Source organism: Trichechus manatus, unplaced genomic scaffold (genome assembly GCF_000243295.1).
Source record: "Trichechus manatus latirostris isolate Lorelei unplaced genomic scaffold, TriManLat1.0 scaffold00001, whole genome shotgun sequence".
Classification (NCBI taxonomy): domain Eukaryota; kingdom Metazoa; phylum Chordata; class Mammalia; order Sirenia; family Trichechidae; genus Trichechus; species Trichechus manatus.
The window spans coordinates 14808837-14830619 of NW_004443937.1; the positions used below are offsets into that span (position 1 = coordinate 14808837).

Consider the following 21783-nt stretch of genomic DNA (forward strand, 5'->3'; position numbering starts at 1 on the left):
CTTTTGTGATTGACTTATTTCATTCAGCATAATGTCCTCCAGTTTCATCCATGTTATGAGATGCTTCACAGATTCATCATTGTTCTTTCTCGTTGCATAATACTCCATTGTGTGTATGTACCATAGTTTGTTTATCCATTCACCTGTTGATGGGCATTTAGGTTGTTTCCATCCCAAATTTTTAAAATTTAGGTGAACTGGAATGATAACCAGAAAGGGAAAAATTACAGGTTGAAGCCCTGCTGGAAACCTAATCCACCTCTTAGAAAACAAGGACAGCGTACACATTGCATAGCAGCCAAATCTCTTGCCTGTAGGATTTGGAGCAGAGTCGGAAACAGTGGTGCCCTGCTCAAAGATGGCAGCCAACCATGCTGCTTTGAGTAAGTGTTGCTCTCCACAGTCCTGCCAGTAATCTAATCTCATGCATCAGGCTCCTGAAAGGGCTCACTACACCTCTTCCAAGTCTCCCATTCTGAGCTTCAGTCCATAATTTTTCCTGTTCCAGTTATCATTCCAGATCACCCAAATTGTAAAAATTCGGGGTCTGTTCCAGTTTCCCTCTGTTGGCTATCACTGAGCTGGCTCGAAGCCCTGCTCTGGAGACACCTCACAGATTGACCGTACTCTTAATGTGGTTTTTGGACCAACTGGGAATCTGCCAAAAATATATTCATCCATTCCAATTTCAACATCTTTCCCCAGACATACAATAGGGTCACATCTTAGCTTTTGACATCAATGTGTATAGTGAAAATCTATTCTAGTCAACATTACCCTAAAAAATCGCTTAAATCATCCATAAAATGCCCAGTTTTCTCTACAAGTACAGTCAAATGTTCATGTAAATGTATAATGTACAGTAATGCACTGGCTATAATAAAAAGTATGTATCCCAAAATATAAGTATACAATAGTTTAAGTTATTTTTCACTAGGTGCATTGGCTGAATTCATGTAAGTTAAATGCTCATGAGGTAACACTCCCTCCATGCCCACCATTTGTTTATCCATCTGTCCCACAGACGTTTACTAGCACCTACTGTGTGGTGATGTTGGAGAACCACAAATGACTTAGCCACACTGAGGCCCTGTCCTCAGTCACTCAATCTGGCAGGGACTAGCGAAATCAGCACTGAAATGTGTCTGGGGCTCTGGTAGAAGAAGGAGGGGCACTTGGAGGATGGGCACAGGGCCAGATTACCCAATAAGCAAGGTACACATGGGCCCAGTTGTGCCTTCCCACCAATCCGCAGTGCGCAATTTCACCTGTCTCCACTACGTCAACGATATGGTGAAACCCACGTGAAATTGCTCACCACAGATTAGCAAGTAAATACAATTAAGCCTGTGCATAACTTGGTCAATGCAAGCCGGTTGCACACCCATGCTTACTGGTTAATCCGCCCTTGGTCATGGGCAGGTGGCCTGTGGGCCTGCAGGCATCACTTGAAATGACTTTTAAGGATAAGTAGGGGCTGATCAACAAGCCAGGAGAGGAAGGTGTGGCAGAGGGAGGAGCAGCAGGACTAAGGCTGTGTGTGACCCAGTGTGACCCAGTGTGACCCAGCCAAGGGTGCCTGGAATCCAGAGGAGTTTGGGCAAGCTGGACTATAGAGTATAAGGTAGGGAGGGCAGAAGGAGGTGGAGAAAGAGGTGCAGTCCAATCCTCAGGGTTTTGTGTTCCAGACTCAGGGGATTTGCCTGGGAGGGGAGTTGTCAGAGGGATTTCATCAGGGGAGAGATAGGATCTAGGAGGATAACCAAATCCTTCGCACATGTAGAAATTTGCTGTGTCTCATGCTGGAAAAAGAAGTGGGGATTTCTAGACCTGTGCTCCTAGGGAGAGCTGCATTCTTCTCCAGTTGCTCACCACCTCCTGTTTGGGAACCCCTGCTGGAATTTTCCCAGGGATGAGTACAAATGACCTAGGATTAAGCTCCTGGAGTCTGCCCTCCTCTGTCTACACATCAAGAACCAGGATGCATTTCCGGACTTTCGCTCCTGAAGCATTCGGGTGACCACTTCTGCTCTCGGTGATCACTTAGCAGCTTCTCCCACCCCCTGGGGTGGCTTTCTGGTCCTAGAGTCCTGCGCCTGGAAATCCACGTGCCTCACAAAAACAGCTCCATCTTTTTCACCCCTCTTGGGCCGTGTGAATACATCTGTAGAAGTCTTGGAAGGATGGGTTTGAAGACCTTTCCAGCGAGAGAGAGAGAGAGAAGCAAGGGGCAGGCAGCTCCACTTTCTCTCTGTCGTTTCTTAACAATACACCATCTTGCCCCAGCAAAAGACCTATTCTTCCCCCATTCTTGATTAGGATGCAGCTAACAAAGGACTTTTTGTCTCGTTTGCATTTTTTTTTTTTTGCAAGCCTCAGTTCATCCTGGGTTTTAGCGCTCCTGACACTATTCTTTGAGATGAATTCTTTGTTATAATGTTCCTTTTCCAGCTTTCATATGGTAGACAGATAGACACATACACACACACACACACACACACACACACACACACAGTCATTCATTCATTCAACTGTTGAGGCTTCGCAGATGAATAATCCAGGTCCCCACAACCCAGTGGGGAGAGACTGATAATTAAACTCAATATGATAAGGCTAAATAAGGGTGGATACGGTGCTGGGCCATAGCAGAGGGAGGGGATGTCAGGAAGCCTTCTCAGAGGAAGGGACATTTGAACCACATCTTGATGGGTATGGTGCTAACCATGAAAAAAACCAAAAAAATAAATAAAAACCAAACCCATTGCTGTTGAGTTGATTCCGACTTATAGCAACCCTATAGGACAGAGTAGAACTGCCCCATAGGTTTCCAAGGAGTAGCTGGTGGATTCAAACAACTGACCTTTTGGTTAGCAGCTGAATGCTTAACCGCTGCATTAAGCAGGGCTCTGTGTTAACCATACCAATGGTTATATGCGTCCAATAAGAGCCACCATTTATTGATCCCTTACCTGGTATGGACCAAGCCTTTCATGTGTAGTGGTTAATTTAACCCTCTCAACAATGCTGGGAGGCAGGGATTTTATTCTTTCCATTTGAGAAATGAGGAAACTGAGGCCCATAAGAGGTCAGTAGCCTTACTTCAGCTCCCGCCACTGGTGGAGCCTAGATGCAAACCCAGGTTCATTGGCCTCCAGAACCCTGCTTTGGAACCACAGGGCTACTTCGCCTCTTATTCGGCAGATGGGGAGAGGAAGGGCATTTCCAGGTGGGGAATAGCATGTGTGACCCAGCCAGGAGTGCCTGGAATCCAGAGGAGGCATGGAGACAGGAAGGGGCAGACGATGTTGACCGTGTAGGGAGGCCTTGCTTGGTGGGAATTAGAGGCCCTTGGATGGAGCCAAGGCAGAAGAGGTGGCGGGAGGCCTGGGCCTTCATGCACTCCTTCCCATTTCCTTCTCTTTGTGCCCCTTACCTTAGCCAATCTCATCCCAAGCCCATGATCCCCACACCCCCAAATCTTCCTGTCGTTCGTAGAAAGGCTGCTGAGTTCTTTTAGCCAGGGACAGCCCGGTGTGGCATTCTGAGCCCGGAGGCGCTGTGAACTGCCCTGCCGCAGGGCTGGCAAAAACAACTTTTTTCCGTCTGTATATTTTCCAAATCATCATATATTTCAGCTTGTGTCACGGCAGATTGCTCACTCTCTGACCCATTGGCTTTAAATAGCAAAAGAAAAAAACAGTACAATGCATTTTGTGGTTTCCAGTAAGATACCGTAAATACACCCAGATAATATTCTGGTGCAAACCATTTATAGCGGCTGCACAGGGCGGTGGAATGGAACCTTTCGGGCAGGCTGGGATACCAGTTGATTTCCTGTAACCGCTGGGATTGGTGTGCAGCTGGAATGCGTGAGGGCATCAAGGGCATCAGCCTAGGCCCCCATTTCCATCTCAGTGATTAACGCTTGCTACGCTTCCTTGTCTTGTGTACCTTCTAGGTGCCTGGGCTCTTTACACCTGATGGTTCCCATTTTACAGGTGGGAAAGCTGAGACTCCTTGCTTAGATGGCCCAGCTGAATGAGGAGAGAGGGGAGGGATTGACAGGTTCCTTCTTGTCTTATTAGAGTTCTGAGCTGAAGTCTGCCTGGAGAGTCCTGACAGGTGCTCCCCTGGGCCTCCAGGTGGAAAACTTACCTGAGAGAGATGTGGATCTAGAGTTAAGGAGACTGTGGTAGGGTTGAGGGCAAGGGCCTCCATGCTGGGAGCCTGGATTCCCCTGTTCTTGCTAGTGACTTCAGGGGAGTCTCCTGGTCTTCCCCGACCAGACTTTCTGGGTGGTGGATTCAGGGATTGCTGTGGAACTCTCAGACTCTATGTCTGCGGCTCTGGGGGTCTGTTCTCTGATTCTCTCTGATTCAGGGTCAGGGTGATGTGGGTCCAGCAGGACCCAGCTTCTGCCTGCCACTGCAGCCTTCTCTCCTCTCGTATTCCTCTCCCTTACCTGCTCCCGCCCCTGCCACGCCATCTCGGGGTCATCGCTCGAGCTGCAAATCACTTAACTTCTCAGAGCCTCAGTTTCCCCACCTGTAGATTATGGAGAATGGTGTCTACCCAATGGGCTGGTGTGAATTACTGCACAAATAGCCAAGTGTGGGTCAGACACATAGTAGGTGCTCAACAAATGTCACTTTCTCTTCAACACCACCCCCCCAAAATACCTCAAGCCTGGTGGGAGACCTCTGACTACCTTGGGGGGGTCTTTCTGAGTGGGCTGTGGAGGTGGGCCATCAGGAGGCTTCAGGGAGCATCTTTCACCCTGTGTCTTCAGGGGCTCCGTGCCTGCCTGGTCAGATCCTCTCTGAGCCTCAGTTTCCTCCTCTGTAAAATGGGCTTGCTAGTGTTACCTCCCTCAAGGGGTTCTTTTCCTAAGGGATAGATGAGTATCCTCTTCTAAGCGGCTTAGCATGGAGCTTGACAAACAATAAACACTAAATAAAAGCCAAGTAGTTGTTGGCCACTGTTTGGATGGAGTTTGGGGAGCTTTTATTCATTCATTTATTCAACAGATATGTACTGAGTACCTGCTATGTGCCAGGCCCCGAGGACACAGCAGGGAACAAGACAAAGTGCTTACCTTCAAGGAAATTATATTCTAGAGGGACCGTGGCATGGTGGGGGAGGTGTGGAGAGCAGACGATAAACAAATCTAAAATAGCAGGTAGCAAGAAGTGCCATAGAGAGAAATAAAGAGGGGGAAGCTTCTCTGTACCTCCCAACGGTGCCTGTGATTTCCTCAGTTATAGTAATCATAATACTCACTACTGTTGATTTAAGCACCTGCAATGTGCCAGTTGATAGCCATTTCTTCCTACAGGGCAGGTGCTTATTAATAGGTGTGGAAACGGAAGCTCAGAGAGAGTGACTTGCCCCAGGCCACCCATCTACTAAACCCCCCCCAAAAAAACCAAACCCGTTGCCATCAAGTCAATTTTGACTCATAGCGACCCTATAGGACAGAGTAGAACTGCCCTATAGGGTTTCCAAGGAGCAGCGGGTGGATTCAAACTGTCCACCTTTTGGTTAGCACCTGAGCTCTTAACCACTGTGCCACCAGTGAAATTGAAACTCAGGCCTGTCTCCTTCAGGAATCCCTCACACATTATGGTGGGAGTTGGAGACAGATGTGGGCTCTGTCCCCTCCCAAACTCACAGCATGGCTGGGCAGACAGACTCCATACCAGCTCTGCACACTTCCTCTGTGTGAGGTTGTCTTGTCCCTCTGGATGTCATGGAACACAATGAAGCTGAGAGGCAAAAGGGACTCACTGGTAACAGCAACAAGGATAGTAACAGCTGACAGTAAGGATAACGACAACAATAACAACAATGGCTGGAGTTAAGGGTAATAATAATAACAACAACAATAATAATAATGGTTGGATTTCAGGGTAATTCTAACAACAAACACCATCATAATAACAACAGCTGGCATTTACTGAGCATATACTGCGTGCCAGACATTGTGCTCAGCAGCTTCCCTTCACAGACTCTGTGAGTTTGTCCACATGGTGGCCCATGGTTTACCAATGCTATTATTAGCCCCATTTTACAGAGCAGGCAAAGGAGATGTAAAGAGTTTCACAAACCAGACATTAGTTACACAGCAGCCAGATGCCCAGGGCAGTGTTCGCTGTGGTCGGTGGAGACAATGGCAGTGGGCATTTGCAGCTTAGGGGAGCAAGGCCAACATCACTAGGGTCAACAGCAACCCTTGAGCATCCAGTAAGTGGACCTTAGCAGCCAGTATTCAAATCTATTCTTGAGATGGTCTCTAAATTCAGGTGGAATATAGTCAAGGTCGTACTTTGGCTTAAGAATAGATTGGATGCATTGAACACTAATGACTAAAGACCAGACGAGTTATGGGATGACATCAAGGACATCATACACTAGGAAAACAAAAGTTCATTAAAAAAGACAGGAAAGAAAGAAAAGACCAAAATGGATGTCAGAAGAGACTCTGGAACTTGCTTTTGAACGTAGAGTAGCTAAAGCAAGCGGAAGAAATGATGAAGCAAAAGAGCTGAAGAGAAGATTTCAAAGGGTGGCTAGAGAAGACAAAGCAAAGTATTATAATGAAACGTGCAAGACCTGGAGTTAGAAAACCAAAAAGGAAGGACACACTCCACATTTCTCAAGCTGAAAGAACTGAAGAAAAAATTCAAGTCTCAAGTTGCAATATGGAAGGATTCTATGGGCAAAATATTGAACAACACAGGAAACATCAAAAGAAGATGGAAGGAATACACAGAGTCACTGTACCAAAAAGACTTGGTCGAAGTTCAGCCATTTCAGGAGGTAGCATATGATCAATAACCAATGGTATTGAAGGAAGAAGTCCAAGCTGCAATGAAGGCGTTGGCAAAAAACAAGCCTCCAGGAATTGACAGATACCAATTGAGATGTTTCAAGAAATGGATGCAACACTGGAAGCACTCACTCGTCTTTGCCAAGAAATCTGGAAGACAGCTACCTGGACAACCAACTGGAAGAGATCCTTATTTGTACCCATTCCAAAGAAAGGTGATCCAACAGAATGTGAAAATCTATCGAACAATATCATTAATATCACACGCAAGTAAAATTTTGCTGAAGATAATTCAAAAATAGTTGTAGGAGTACATTGACAGGGACTACTAGAATTTCAAGCCAGATTTCGAAGAGGACATGAAACGAGGGATATCATTGCTGATGTCAGATGGATCTTGGCTGAAAGCAGAGAACACCAGAAAGATGTTTACCTGGGTTTTATTGATTATGCAAAGACATTTGACTGTGTGGATCATAACAAATTATGGATAACATTGCAAAGAATGAGAATTTCAAAACACTTAATTGGGCTCATTTGGGATCTGGACATATACCAAGAGGCAGTCGTTCAGACAGAAAAAGGGGACAATGTGTGGTTTAAAATCAGGAAAGGTGTGCGTCGAGGTTGTATTCTTTCACCATACTTCTTCAGTCTGTATGCTGATAAAATAATCTGAGAAGCTAGCCTATATGAAGAATGAGGCATCAGGATTGGAAGAAGACTTATTAACAACTTGTGATCTGCAGATGATGACCTTATTTGCTGAAAGTGAGGAGGACTTGAAGCACTTACTGATGAAGATCAAAGACCACAGCCTTCAGTATGGATTACACTTCAACGTAAAGAAAACAAAAATCCTCACAACTGGACCAATAAGCAACATCATGATAAGCAGAGAAAAGACTGAAGTTGTCGAGGATTTCATTTTACTTGGGTAGACAATCAATGCCTATGGATGCAGCAGTTAAGAAATCAAAGGACGTTATTGCGGTGCTCAAATCTGCTACAAAAGACCTCTTTAAAGTGATAAAAAGCAAAGATGTCACTTTGAGAACTAAGGTGCACCTGACCCAAGCCATGGTATTTTCAATCGCCCAGATGCATGAGAACGTTGGACAATGAATAAGGAAGACTGAAGAAGAATTGATGGATTTGAATTACGGTGTTGGTGAAGAATATTGAATATACCATGGACTGCCAGAAGAACGAAGAAATCTGTCTTGGAAGAAGTACAGCCAGAATGCTCCTGAGAGGCAAGGATGGTGAGACTTCGTCTCAGGTACTTTGGACATGTTATCAGGAGGGAGCAGTCCCTGGAGAAGGACATCATGCTTGGTAAAATAGAGGTTCATCAAAAGAGAGGAAGACTCTCAGATGAGACGGACTGACACAGTGGCTGCAACAATGGGCTCAAACATAGCAACGATTGTGAGGATGACGCAGGACCGGGCCGTGTTTCGTTCTGTTGTACATAGGTTCGCTGTGAGTTGGAACTGGCTCAATGGCACCTAACAACAACGGCAGCCAGTACCTGGCCCCTGGGAGCTCTACAGCTGGAATGGCGACCCTCATTATTTCCTGGTCCTCACTGCAGCCTTTACTTCTGGGGGCAGTGTGTGCCGTGGAGAGGGGAAAGGTCCTGGGCATACGATAAGGCTTCACTCTGGTTCGAGGTCTACCTTGAACTAGGGGGAGTTCAGTGTTTCCAGGTGCCGCCGCCCTGCCTCCACCTCCTGAGATATGATGGGGTCAGAGTGTGGAATCAGAAGCTATCCTTACTACCATTGTCTTTAGGTGTCTGTCACTTGCCATCTGCATTGTCATGTGCTGCGCAGAGGGCTGGGGGACCCAGGACGGTGAGCTGCTGGTGGCAGAGCAGGGGCACACAAAGTTACCATAAGGAGGTTGGGCTAGCAGCCACCCCCCCCACCCCGGTCCTGGCCCGCCCCCACCTCAAGGATGAGCATAGGAGAAGAGTCTCAGGTGACAAGCCAGGCTCCACCACCTCCATTTGCATTCTCCATTCTCGGCCTGATAGAGTGGACAGGGTCTCCTTTCAGCTGCTTACGCCTGTGCCAATCCTCCTGTACCTTGAGGCATTTAATCACTGGGGACAGTTCTTGGTCTGTATGGGGTTTCTGGTGGCAGGGTCTTCGGCTCGGTTCTGCTGCCCACCCATTGGGCAGCCTGGGCAAGCCAGAGCCCTCTCTTGGCCTCAGTTTCTTCAACTGTAAATGAAGATAAATGAACACCTCTACCCCTTCCCTCACAGCCCTCTGGTAAGGTGCTATTAGTGCCACCACCAATACAAGTCATAATAAATCTCATACTTGGGGCTACTTTCTTGCACCCTATGGAATTTTTTTTTCTAGTTTTTTTTTTTTTTTTTTCCCTAGTCTTTTCAACCACCCTAATAAAGCGGGCCCAGTCATCATCCGGTTTTACAGTGGGGGAACTGGAACACAGAGAGGTTAGGTGACCTGTCCGAGGTCACACAGCTAGAAAGTGGTGGAACAGGGATTTCTCCCCTGCCCCACCCTGTTCTGTTTATAGTCTCGATCTGATTGTTCTAGAGGGCCTAATCTCGCTGTTTGCTGTATCCTCTGGTGTGTTTTCAAGTGAGTTTGGTAGTCAGTGAGTGTGAGCTTGGTGGGGATCCTGGGGACTCACTGGCCTGGGATGAGTCCTCTCTATGGGACCACCTGGAGCATGCAGGGAGAATAAATCTGAGTCCTAAACCTGCAAAGGTAGGAATGCAGCTACCGGTTCCCAGGAGATCTGGGTTTTAGCCCCACCTCCAGCACTCACCCCCCTCCCCACCTCCTGCTCTATTCTGAGTCAGGCCAGTTTACTATTGTCTCACTTTGCTTAGGGGAAGATTTTTCCAGTCTACCCTTGCCCTGGGGGTCCGTCAAGCGCTATCTCTCTTACCAAGTCCTGCTTCCTGGAGCCCAAGGCCTGAATTCCGAGCTCCCTCCTTTGCAGAGCCCAGCAATGTGAGGACGGCCACATTCTGTTTGCACCTACCCTTCTGGTGGTCACTTCCTTCTTCAGTACGTGGCCCCTGTGAGTTCTCTTGCCCATCAATTGGGCAACCTGGGCAAACCGGAGCTCTCTTGGCCTCAGCTTCTTCAACTGCAAATGAAGACCTCTACCCTTTGAGCCCAGCCAAGCAGTGGTAGATTCTGTGCAGCATTTCTTGGTGTCCTCTGAGAAGAGTGATGTTGGGCGTCCAGCCTACCTTATCGCCAGACTGGAGGTCGAGCTCATGCTACTGCCTGCCCTGTGGCCACCAGGCTGTGTGCCAGACCCTGCTGGGCACATGCTACACAGATATTGCTCCTAATGCCAATGAGAACCCTGCGGGTGCTCAAGTAAAGCTCTCTGCGAGCCCCAAAGATTGCGATGCGGTTAGGGGGAGAGGGCAGAGGCTCTGCCCCACCCCGCTCTGGTGAGTCCCCAGTTTGGGAACGTTTGTTGAGCCAGGCACAGTGTTAAGCTTTTCACACGTGCCCCTGTCAGGTGGGTGCTGGCCCTACTCACATTTTAGAGGCGAGGAGACTGAGGCTCAGAGAGAAGAAACTCACCCAAGACCCCATTCGTTGTTAGTGAGTTGGGATTTGAGCCCCCTGTTAATGATGGCATTCTCCAGCCTCTGTGGGAGGCTGTGGATGGCCAGCTCAAAATGGCCATGATGTTGTTCGGTCCAGCAGACGGATGGATGGACCTCCATGTCCGTAGGATGTGAGGGTAGTGATGGAGGAGCCAGGCAGGTGCTTTGTGTCTTAGCAGCATGGGTGAGGGAGGCCAGAAGGTGGGTGCGGGGTGGATGGGAAAAGGGTCTTCCTGCGTAGAGGTCAGAGCCACCTCAGGCGCAAAGCAACTTGAGGGTTGCCTCACCCATTTTCCTCACCCGCTGCTTACGTCATCTCTGTCCTCACATCCTGAAACACTTTCTCCCAGTTCAACCTCATCTGCCTGCTCTGGGCTCAGGGGCCTCTTCCTCCAGGAAGCCTTCCCTGATACTCATCCCACCTCCACTGCAAGAACCAGCTTGCTGAGTGCTCAGCAGAGCTTGTATTACACAAGGCTCTTCCCATAAAATGCCTTAGTTAATCTTCACCTGTGAGGTAGTTGCTGCTCTCTGGCCCATTTTGCAAGTGGGGAAACTGAGGCCCTGAGAGACTGGGTGGCAGGGCCTAATTTGCGCTAGGCCTGCGTAACACCTCACCCAGGGTTCTGTCTCCTGCACCCCAGCAGCTGTCCGAGCTCAGGGGACCCCCCCCTACCGTGCGCCGCAACACACGCATAAAGTCCAGCACCAGCTGTGTGGGTCCTTGGAAATCTTTACATACAGTTCCCAGCCGCCCAGCAGGGCCATCTCCAAACAGCTGGGAAGACCAGACTGTTGGGAAGGTGACTCCCAGAGGCAGCCCTGACTCCCCGTGGAGGCTGGCTTGTAGCTAGATCCTCCTTGGGTGCTCACCTGCCCCCTTCCCTCAGCCACGGTAGCCTCCTCTCTCCCAGGCCTTGTGTTCTGTATTGGGCTGAGGCCTGGGGACACAGGTGTGAAAAGAGCCAGGTCTCTGCCCTTTAGGAGATGCTCTGAGTTTGGCGAGGGACCACGGGGAAGGGGTGGGGATAGTCATCTCTAGTAGCGGAGGACACACAGCAGTAATAGAAGCCGCCTCAAGAACAAGCAGGCTGTGTGTGCCAGACATGGAGCGGAGAGGTTCACCTGGACAAACTCCTATCATCCTCCCTCCATCACCATGAGAAAGGCACTACTTCTCTGTCCCCATTTTATGGCAGAGGAGGCTGAGGCACAGGGAGGGTGGTCATTGGCTGAAAGTCACAGAGCCAGGGAGTGATGTTACTAGAATTTAACCCAAGCCTGCTTGTGCAGAGCCTGTGGGCACACTGGCTGTTTAAGAAATGCTACCTTATGGTACATGTCCAGATTATGTGACCACTGGGCACATGTACAGGCTGCATGATCATGTCCAGTGTGGTTGGGAGTGGGGGGCTGGATGGTAGTCAGCCTGGTGGTCAGCCCACGCACCTTCTTCCTTCAAGGGCATTCAGAGACTGGGGACTGGATGACTGTGTGGGTGATGGGGGGTGCTCAGGCATTGTGATCCTCCCAAGCAGGAGCATTCTGGTGAGAAGGAACAGGGAACAGTCTTTGTGGAGCCATTAGAGTGAGCTCAGCCTCCTCCTCATCCAGGCCCCAGCCTTGTCCCAGGTCATCCGGTTCCTGACCCCAGTGTTTCTGCTTTTCTCTCCTCCTCGCAGGGAGCCGGGAGGCTGCCTTCACGTACGCCATCATTGCTGCCGGCGTGGCCCACGCCATCACTGCTGCCTGTACCCAGGGCAACCTGAGCGACTGTGGCTGTGACAAGGAGAAGCAAGGCCAGTACCACCGGGACGAGGGCTGGAAGTGGGGTGGCTGCTCTGCTGACATCCGCTACGGCATCGGCTTCGCCAAGGTCTTTGTGGATGCGCGGGAGATCAAGCAGAATGCCCGGACTCTCATGAACTTGCACAATAACGAGGCAGGCCGGAAGGTAGGCAGCCAGGGTGGGGCGCCGGAGGCTCAGCCGAGATGCTGCAAACAGCTGGTCGATAAGGGCTGGTGTTGGGTGTCTGGTGATGGGCCACGGGGCTCTGCCCTCAGCCCCGCTCCACTTGACTAGGTCACCGGTTTGTTGCTCGTCAGGAATTGTGTATGGCATGAGAGGCTGAATAACTGAATCTTGGTTGCAACAAATTGGATTTAACTCAGCAAGATGGAAAGGGCGATCAATGTGAACTCTTATACTTGGGTCCGCAAAATCAGCTGTAGAAAAGTCTGATTAGGGGAGGGGTTTGAGCTGAGGTCAGTAGCGTCATCTGTGTGCAGCAGCTGCCAGAAAAACCAGCGTGTTCTCTGGTCACCTTAAGCAAGATCTGGAGCTCAGAGGGAAGGAGGAGACTCTTCCCTCTTTACTGTCTCTTTAGACCCTCCTGAATTCTGGGCTCTGCTTAGAAGAGTCAGGGATGTTCCAGATGTTTCTAGTGGAGGCGGCTGGGATAGGAAGGAGGCTGGGGACCCCATCCAGTCAGGAGTTTGTGTCCCAGGGCAGGGGGAGCAGATAAGTCTGCAGGCCTAAAGTATAGGGTCCATGGGGTGGGGTGTCCCAGGGAGGCAGGCCTGCCAGGGTGAGGACAGGCTGGATCGAGTTGCTTTTAAAGGAGTGAGCTCCCCACCCTGGGAAGTATGGGAGCAGAGGCAGCTTGACGAGGCATCTCAGGCTGCCCAAGTCAGGGCTGCCTATCGTGGGCAGTGTTCCAGGCTGAAGCCTGAGGCTGGGAGTGGGCTCTGGAAGTGCTCTCGAAGAAGGAGGTGCTCAGAGCCCACCCTGGAGCCCCTAGCCCAGGAGGTGTGGGGAGGGCTCTGGTGTTGGCTTGCGCTCCACAGAGAAGTGTCATGAGCCAGGACGGATAGGAGGGAGGGCTGGCTGCCCAGCTGTGGGGGGGAGTGCCACTGCAGTAACAGGAAGATGTGTGCCGGGGCCACCACCGGTGGCCACAAACACAATTGCCCATGGGACTGGGCAGGGCTGTGGAGAACTGAGAACACAGGCTCATCTGAGGGCCTGGCTCAGCTCCAGCCCACTGTGGCTGAGCGGGAATGCGGGTCCAGGGTGGCCAGACCCTTGGATCTTAGCTTCTGATGTTTATGTGCAATCACCTCATTTTAAAATGTTGCCAACTCCCTATGATTATTTTTTTTAAAAAAAGGAAAAAAGAGAGAAGATTACCAGAGGAGATCAGACCTAGTGTATCTCCTGGCTAAGCATAGCCCCCGAGCTGCCCGTGTGGGCTTGGGTGACAGATGGTAGACACCTCTTCTTGGGGTGTGTCACTTCCGAGGCAAGGAGGTTTCCTAAGCACTGGATGCACCAGCCCACTTAATCTTCACACAATCCCTGTGAGGTGGGCACCATCATTATCCCTCCCTTACAGGTGAAGACACTGAAGCATAGAGGAGTTAAGCAACTTGCTGAAGGTTCCCAGGGCTAGCCCCCGGGCCTGTGGCGTGGTGGTGGAGGCGTGGGCTGGGCAGTCAGCTGCCTGGTGCCCTCATGCCCATGAAGCAGAGACGGCAGCAGTGTTCTCACAGGCGGAGGTGAGGAGGGAAGAGAGAGGCAGGGAAGTACTTACCCCAGGGCCTGGCACACAGCACGGGGTAGGTGTGGTTGTGATTTATGTAAACATCACCATGCAGGAGGGAGTCTGTGAGTGTGGGTGTCAGGGAGTAGCCAGCCCACCTGGGAAGGGGAACAAGGCCTGTGGAGTGCAGAGGATGGGTGGGGCTTCACTAGCGCTGCCCCTTCCTCCCTCCTGCCTCTCCAGCCTCCAGCCACTTCCTGTGTGTCAGAACCGTCCCGGGCCATGCTGAGTCATTCAGGCCAGGTGAGCAGAGCCACTTACCTGGCCTGCAGGGATGGTTGTCCTGGGGGAGTTGTGAGGGAGCACTGGCTGGGACCTCTGCCTGGGGCCCACACCTCTCTCCGGGTCTTCGACTGTCATATCATCCCTTGGGGCGGAGGTCACAGGTCACAGCCTCCCTCCTGCCCTCCTCCCCTCTCCCAGCCTCAGTTTCCTCATCTGCAGCTACCTTGTGGGGCCACTGTGACAATTCAAGGCACATATGCCTGGCCTGGGGTGAGGAAGGCTCAGTTTACATCAGGTGGGGAGCAGTTTATGACCACACAGCTCTAGCAGTCCAGAGGGCTCCTGGTGACTATTAGTGGTGTTGCAAGACAGCCTAGGGCCAGGCAGGCACTGGGAGCTGGCAGAGGTCATACGAACGACGGAGGTGGACTTTCTAGAGAAGGTGGGCCTCAGAAGATGAGCCAGGTTTGACTAGGTAGAAAAGAGAGGTCTGGCATGGGGAGGTTGTGGACAAAGGCCAGGAGGTGGGCTCATGGGGCCGATTCAGGGGGCTAGACTGCTGGGTCCCTGATCAGGTAAGAGCCCTGTGACCACCTTCTCCTTGTCATTCGGGTCCCAGCTCACCGTCTTTCCTCAGAAAGGCCTTCTTTCCTCTCCTCCCTGGGTTTGTCCTTGATGTTGTCTTCTTCCCTGGCCTCCTGGCCTCCCCAGTCTGCTGCAGCCCTGAGTGTTCATTCACAGAGTCTGGCATACAGCAGGTGCTCTATAAATATGTATGGAGTGAATGGATGAGGATCTTCGGTCACTGGGAGCTACTGATGATTTTGGAGCAGGGTGGGGATGGAAGTCTCCTGTGAGGCCAAGTGAGGCTGAGTCGGAGGGGACAGGAACAGGATCTAGGGCAGAGCTTTCGGGAAGAGGGCGCGTTGGGCCTGATCTGATGTTTCTGGGTGAGACAGCTCCCCCACTGAGGGAAGCCCAGCTGAAGAGGTGCCCAGCTCCACTCTGGTTAGGAAGGACCTATGGGGGTGACGTCCTGGAAAAGCAGTTCAAACAGGGACTATGCATTTTTCTGAGCCAAGAGGTAGAATTCGGGACTACCCACAAGTGTACAGGAGAAAGGCCTCATCAGTCACAGTCAGGCCCCGCTGCATTACGGGGGTGGAAACGGAGGCCCAGAGAAGATTCCAGCTGGCCCTCAAGCACCTGGGGCAATGGCCACGTGCTCAGCCCAAGCAAACAGGAAGGTGATTGCCCCATACAGCCCCAGGGGCAGCCAGATACCCTTATTCCCTGCTGCAGAGCACCCCAAGTGCCTAGACACATATACAAGTGGGCAGGAGCAAGGACAGCCACCAGCTGGCTGTGAGTTCCATCCTCTCTGGGGACCTCAGTTTCCCCATCTGTCAAATGGGATTATGGCCCCTGACCTGTCTTAGATCCCCCTGTGCTGTCCAGGGCCAGATGAGAGTGCGCGTGGGCAGTCCTCCAGGAGGACCCTGTGGTGTGCTGTTTAGTCTAAGACATGGGACCCCACCCCAGGACTCCCCCATTGGGCTGCCGTGGGCCCCATGCACCACGGAGTTGGGGGACTGACAGGGGGAAAGGGGCCAGCCGGCAGCCGCTCACGTTGAGCGTCTTGGAAAGGCTCACAGATGTGTTTATTGCAGGCTGCTTGCTCCTGCTGTGGGAGACAAGACTCAACCTGACCACCCGCTCTGGGGCTTGTTGGCAGCTGGAGCGAGAGAAAGGGGGAGGAGGGGGAGCCGGGGAGGGGTGTGTCCCGGGGCAGAGGTGGTGGCAGGAACCCTCTCTCCTTCTGCAGCACTCTGGGTAGGCCCAATACGGGGTGACCCAGGGGCTGTCCCCCACTGCCGTCCAGGGCTAGAGGAGCCCCCCACCTCACCTGGCAAGTTCAGGAGGAAGCGCCATGTGACGTCCTGCCCTGCAGGTCTCCAGCTTGGATCTGAGTCTAGGCAGAGCCAGGCCTTTGCCGGCCAAGGACGTGGCTGTAGGGGCTTAGGAGGGGGCACACACCCCCAGTGAGTCCAGGCTCCCCCTCTTCCTTCCATTGTCTCATGTAGCTGTGAGGGCTCAGGGTCCCATCATGCAATGGTCAGACTGGAAGGACCGTCTGACAACCCTATTCCTGGGAAATTGCGCTGGCGGGTGTAAACTGCTCTTTTGGGAGGGTGATGTTAGAATTATACTCTCTGCATTCTGGAATTTTATGGTCATAATATGCTTGGGTGGAAATCACAGACTGTTCAGGTTAGGATGTAGGATATTAGGTTCGAATCCTAGCACGTGAGGTTTGGAATCCTAGGACCTTTGCTGGGAGGGGGAGGGGAGTCAGAATCTCTGGGATGATATGTTTAGGTAACAGACTTTTCGTGGCTTTGGATCATTTCTTGTCAGCCTTTGAGGGGACTTGCTGTGGGCAGTGGGGAGAGGAATTAATTAAAGCAGGTTTTGCCCTTAAGATGCTTATAGTCTGGCAGGAGAGTCAGATCAGAGGAGGGAGATTATGGCTCCAGGCTGCACATCACAAAACCCTTTGCCATCGAGTCGATTCCGACTCATAGTGACCCTACAGAACGGAGTAAGACTGCCCCATAGGGTTTCCAAGGAGTGGCTCGCGGATTTGAACTGACGACCTTTTGGTTAGCAGCCGAGCTCTTCTGCACAGCCACGGGAGAGATGCGGTTCCGAGGGTGAAGAGAAGAGTGCAGAGGAGGGGTGGTTTCCTCTCGGGGAAGGCTGAAGCACTTGGAGGGAAGAAGAAGGAACGCCTAGCAGGGCTCTGAAGGATAAGTAGGAGTCCTCCAGGGGGACAACTGGGAAGGAGGAGGGCCATTCAGGCAAAAACAACAGCACATACAAAGGCATGAAGTCCTAAAACAAGTGGCGGGGAGGGGGCCCCTCGGGGGCTGGGGCCCTTGTGGATGGGGAGGGAGTAGGGATGGTGGGGAGTGATGGGTGATGAGGCTGCAGGGAGGGGCTGGGGCCAAATGCAGGCCTTAAATACCGGGCCCAGGAGTGGGACTTCCTCCTTCTTCTGTGGGTGCCCGGAAGAGGCTTGGATTGGGGAGTGATGTGGTCAGGTTTCTGGCCCTTCCTGGGACAGAGTGGAAAATGAAAGGACCAGGTTGGCGGCTGATGCCAAACCAAGCAGGCGCTGTGGATGGGTGGGAGGGACAGCTGCTTAGGAAGCACAATTGCAGGAAGGCTTTAGGCTACATTTGGGGTGGATGGATGGGTGCTGCCCTCACTGGGGTTGGGAACCGGGGCAGGGGGCGATCAGTTTTATGGGAGCGGGGGGGTCCTGTGAGTAGCAGGCGGGGGTGCCTAGGAGGCCGCTGGTGCCTGGGTCTTAGTTCTGGAGCAAGGTCTCGGCTGGAATGTTCCCCGGTGGTGGCAGCAGAAGGTGGTAACAGAAGCACTGGCATTGCATTTGGTGGGGTTGCCCAGAGAGAGGACTAACGGAAGAGGGAAAGAGCCAGGACGCTGGCCTGGGAGAGTCAGCTGAGGTGGAGGGCTGTGGGGCAGCAGGATGAGACCAAGAGTAGGCACAGTCAGGACGCATTGGCGAGCTTGTGTGAAGGGTCCCCTGTGGGGGCAGGGAAGCCCCGGCTGCGCCTTGAACCAGCCTCTGCTGTTTCCTCTCTCCGGAGCTCTGGCCAAGGGACAGGACAGCCTCCAGATAATACTGCCCCTGCTCGGGCTGTCCATGCCTCGCGGGACACTGAGAGTGAAGTGCACCAACTAGCAAGGAAGGTTCTTGGAGCGGGGAAGGGGGCCTTCTGCAGCCCCTCTTGGGAGCCTGGTGACTGAGCCCAAGAGGGAGGCAGCCCTGGGGATGGGGGCACAGCTGGGATGGGGCTGGCCCCTGCTGGAATGTGCCGCTTGCTCTGAGGGAGGTGAGCTCAGGAGTCTGGAATTCCACCGGAGTGAAAAGTCACCTCCCTGCCCAGCCCCAGCCTCACGGAGGGATGTCGGTCTTGTCCTTTCCTGCCCTGCCCCATCTGGTCTGGGTGCTCCTGGGAGCTGGATTCCCACTTCTGCCCTGGCCACAGGCAGGCCTGTGAGTCAGGGGACACCAGGGACCAGCCCTGACGACTGAGGCGGGGCCGAGATAAGACTTGCTCAACTATGCTCCTCTCCGCTGTCCTGAGGGCCACTTGAATATTTGATCAGATAGAGTGGCCAGCGGTGGCACGTCAAGGGCCTGAGGAGCCAGGCCCCGCCTGGCCTGAAGCCAACCGACCAGGACAGGCTGAGAGGAGGCCTCCTTGGGCTGCGGTACCCCCGTTCCTGCCCCAGATGGAAAGACCTGCAGCTGGGACTCAGGCGACTTGGACCAGGGATGGCCCTGGGCAGATCTCGTCCCTCCAGGGCCTCAGTTTCCTCCATAGGGGACCTTATGGTTTCAGAGGGATTTTGCAGGTCTGACATGTAGGACAGGAGAGGATACAAGGTTCTTAGGAGCATTGGATGCCTACCTTGTCTCCAACTACCCTCCCTTGCTCTCCAACCTTCAGCTGTACTGTCTGTTCCTGGAGTCTGCCAAGCTTGCTCCTGCCTCAGGGCCTTTGCACATACTATTCCTCTGTCCAGAATGCTCTTCCCTCAAATCTTTGCACAAGTAGCTTCTTCTGTTCCTTTAGGTCTCCACTCTGATACCGTCTTTTCAGGGAGGCCTTCCCTGCCTACCCTACCCAATGTCCACCTCATCTGTCTCTGTCACACCATGCTGTTCAATTTTCTACAGAATATATGTCACCATAAGAAGCAATCTTATTTACATAGCTCTTTACATGTTTATTCAGTGTCGCCTCCTACTAGAATGTCAGCACCACGAGGGTAGGGACAGTGTCTGTTCACAGCTGTATCCCCTGTGCCTAGAACAGTGCCTGGCATACAGTAAGTGCTCAAGAAGTATTTGTTGAGAGAAGGAATGAAAATGACAAGAGTCTGCTCTTTCCTGAGGGAATTTCCCAGGAATAGGGTTGTCAGATAAAATGCAGGATGCTTAGTTAAATCTGAGTTTAAAATAAATAAGGAATGATTTTATTATAAGTATGTCCCAAATATTGCCTGGGAGATATTCATTCAAAAATATTCAGTGTTTATCTCAAATTAAAATTTAACTGGGCATCCTATATTTTTTTAATCAAACTTTTTATTTTGAGATAATTCCACAGGGGTGAGATTCACAGGCAGCTGTAAGAAATAATACAGAGAGATTCCATGTGCCCTTTACTCAGTTTCCCCCAGCGGTGACATCTTGCAAAAAAGTATATACAATATCACAACCAGGATACTAACAATGATATAGTCAAGACAGAGAACATTTCCATGCCCACGAGGAGCCCTCCTGTTATCCTTTTATAGGCACACCCACTTCCTTCCCACCCCACCCCATCCTTAACCCCCACAACTGCTGATCTGTCTTCTACTTGTACAATCTTATCATTTCAAGAACGTTATATAAATGGAATCACACCAAATGTAGCCTTTGGGTTTAGCTTTTTCACTCAGTATAATTCCCTTGAGATTCATCCAGGTTGCTGCCTGTGTCAATAGTTCGTTCCTTTTTATTGCTGAGTAATATTCCATGGTATGGATGTACTACAGTTTGTTTAACCATTTCACCTGTTGAAGAATACGTGGGTTATTTCCAGTTTGGGGCTGTTATGGATAAAGCTGCTATAAATATTTGTGTACAGGTTTTGGTGTGAACAGATGTTTTCATTTACTAGGATAAATGCTCAGGAGTTCAACTGCTAGGTTGTAATTGCGTGTTTCATAACTGCTATTCATAAGGTTTTCACTGGCTAATTCTTTTCAGAAGTAGACTACTGGGTCCTTCTTCCTAGTCTGTCTTAGTCTGGAAGCTCAGCTGGAACCTGTCGACCATGGGTATCTGAATACTGGTGGCATAGCTTCCAGCATCACAGCAACACAGGAGTCGGAACCCACTTGACAGCACCTAGCAACAACTGTTGCGTATTTACTTTGATAAGAAACTGCCGAGCTGTTTTTTAGAATGGCTGTACCATTTTACATACCCACCAGCAATGTATGAGACATCCAGTTTCTCTGCATCCTTGCCAGCATTTGTTGTTATCACTATTTTTTATTTTGGCCATTCTGATCTGTGTGTATCTCGTTGTGTATATCTCATTGTGGTTTCAATTAGCGTTTCCCTAATGGCTAATGTTGAACAGCTTTCATGCGCTTTTTTGCCATCTGTGTATCCTCTTTGGTGCTATGTCTCGTCACGTCTTTTGTCCATTTTCTAACTGGATTGCTCCGTTGTTGTTGTTTAGCTGCTGAGTTTTGAAATTTCTTTATATGTTCTAGATACTAGCCTTTTGTCAGACGCGTGGTTTGCAAATATTTTTTCCCAGTCGGTAGCTTGTCTTTTCTCCCACTTCACAGGGTCTTTCACAGAACAAGTATGTTTAATTTTAATAAGAGTCCATTGATCGATTCTTCCTTTTATGGACTGTGCTTTTGTTGCCGTCCAAGAGCTCTTCGCCTAGCCCTAGATCCTGAAGATTTTCTCCTTTGTTTTTTCTAAAAGCTTTATAGTTTTACATTTACATTTAAGTTCGTGATTCGTTTTGAAGTAACTTTTGGTTAAGGCGTGAAGTTTAAGCTGAGGTTCAAATCTGGCAGCCCTTCCACAGCCCCTACTGGCCTTTCCAATAGCGTGCCCTCCAGACAGTGCAGAGAACTGTTGAATCATCTTAGAGGTAGCAACTGTCCTTTCCTCAGCCCCATTAATCAGTGGGAGGCTGAAACCCAGATCCAGAGGGCCCCTGCCAAGGCCTCTCACACTCAGACAGTGGAGGGGTCAGGCTTCACACCCAGGGCTGGCTCCCGCCTCAGACCTCCCGCTGTGCTGCATGGTTGACCAAGGCGGATGGAGCTGGGCTGGATGAGGAGCTGAGGGGGGCCGTGAGATGCACTGGGGCGGCGCACTGGGAGGACCAGGCCGGGGTGATCGGGCCCAGAGGAAGGAGCCAGGCCGGGACCAACTGGAACAGAAGCCGCTGAGGAGGGGCCCGAGGGGGACTGGCCCCGGCTGGGCTGGACAATGCCCCCGAGGCTAGAGGTTTTTCCAATTCTCTCCGATGACACAGCAAGGGCAGGGCCCAGCCAGGTCCTGTCAGTGATGCCATGGTGATAGCAGTGGCAGTCGCGGTGCCCAGGAAGGGAGGGGACGAGATAAGGGAGGCCATGGGGCGGAGGGGCAGGGGTGGGGCGGGAGTAGCCTTTGTCTATAGAGAAGGGAAATGTCTGTGGGACCCCAGCTCCGTGGGGGCAGGACCCTGCCATCCCACTTTGTCTGGACTGTTAAGACTAGCCTCCCCCAAGCCGGAGGTGGATTTGGCAGCCTGGGGTAGGTCCAAAGGAGGCGGTTGGAGACCCTGGCTTGGGAGCAGCTGGACAGCTTAGCTTGGAATAAAGCAACCTCAGTGGGGACGACTGTCATTGTCCCC

At 51.3% G+C, this 21783-nt stretch overlaps 1 protein-coding gene across 1 annotated transcript in view; it reads left to right on the forward strand.

Moving 5' to 3' along the window:
• WNT7A (Wnt family member 7A) overlaps nt 1–21783 on the forward strand; it is a 73795-nt gene that overhangs the window by 15248 nt on the left and 36764 nt on the right. The window contains exon 3 of the mRNA XM_004368370.1: nt 12128–12399. Coding sequence (XP_004368427.1) covers nt 12128–12399 — 272 coding nt within the window. The remainder of the gene's footprint in view (nt 1–12127; nt 12400–21783) is intronic.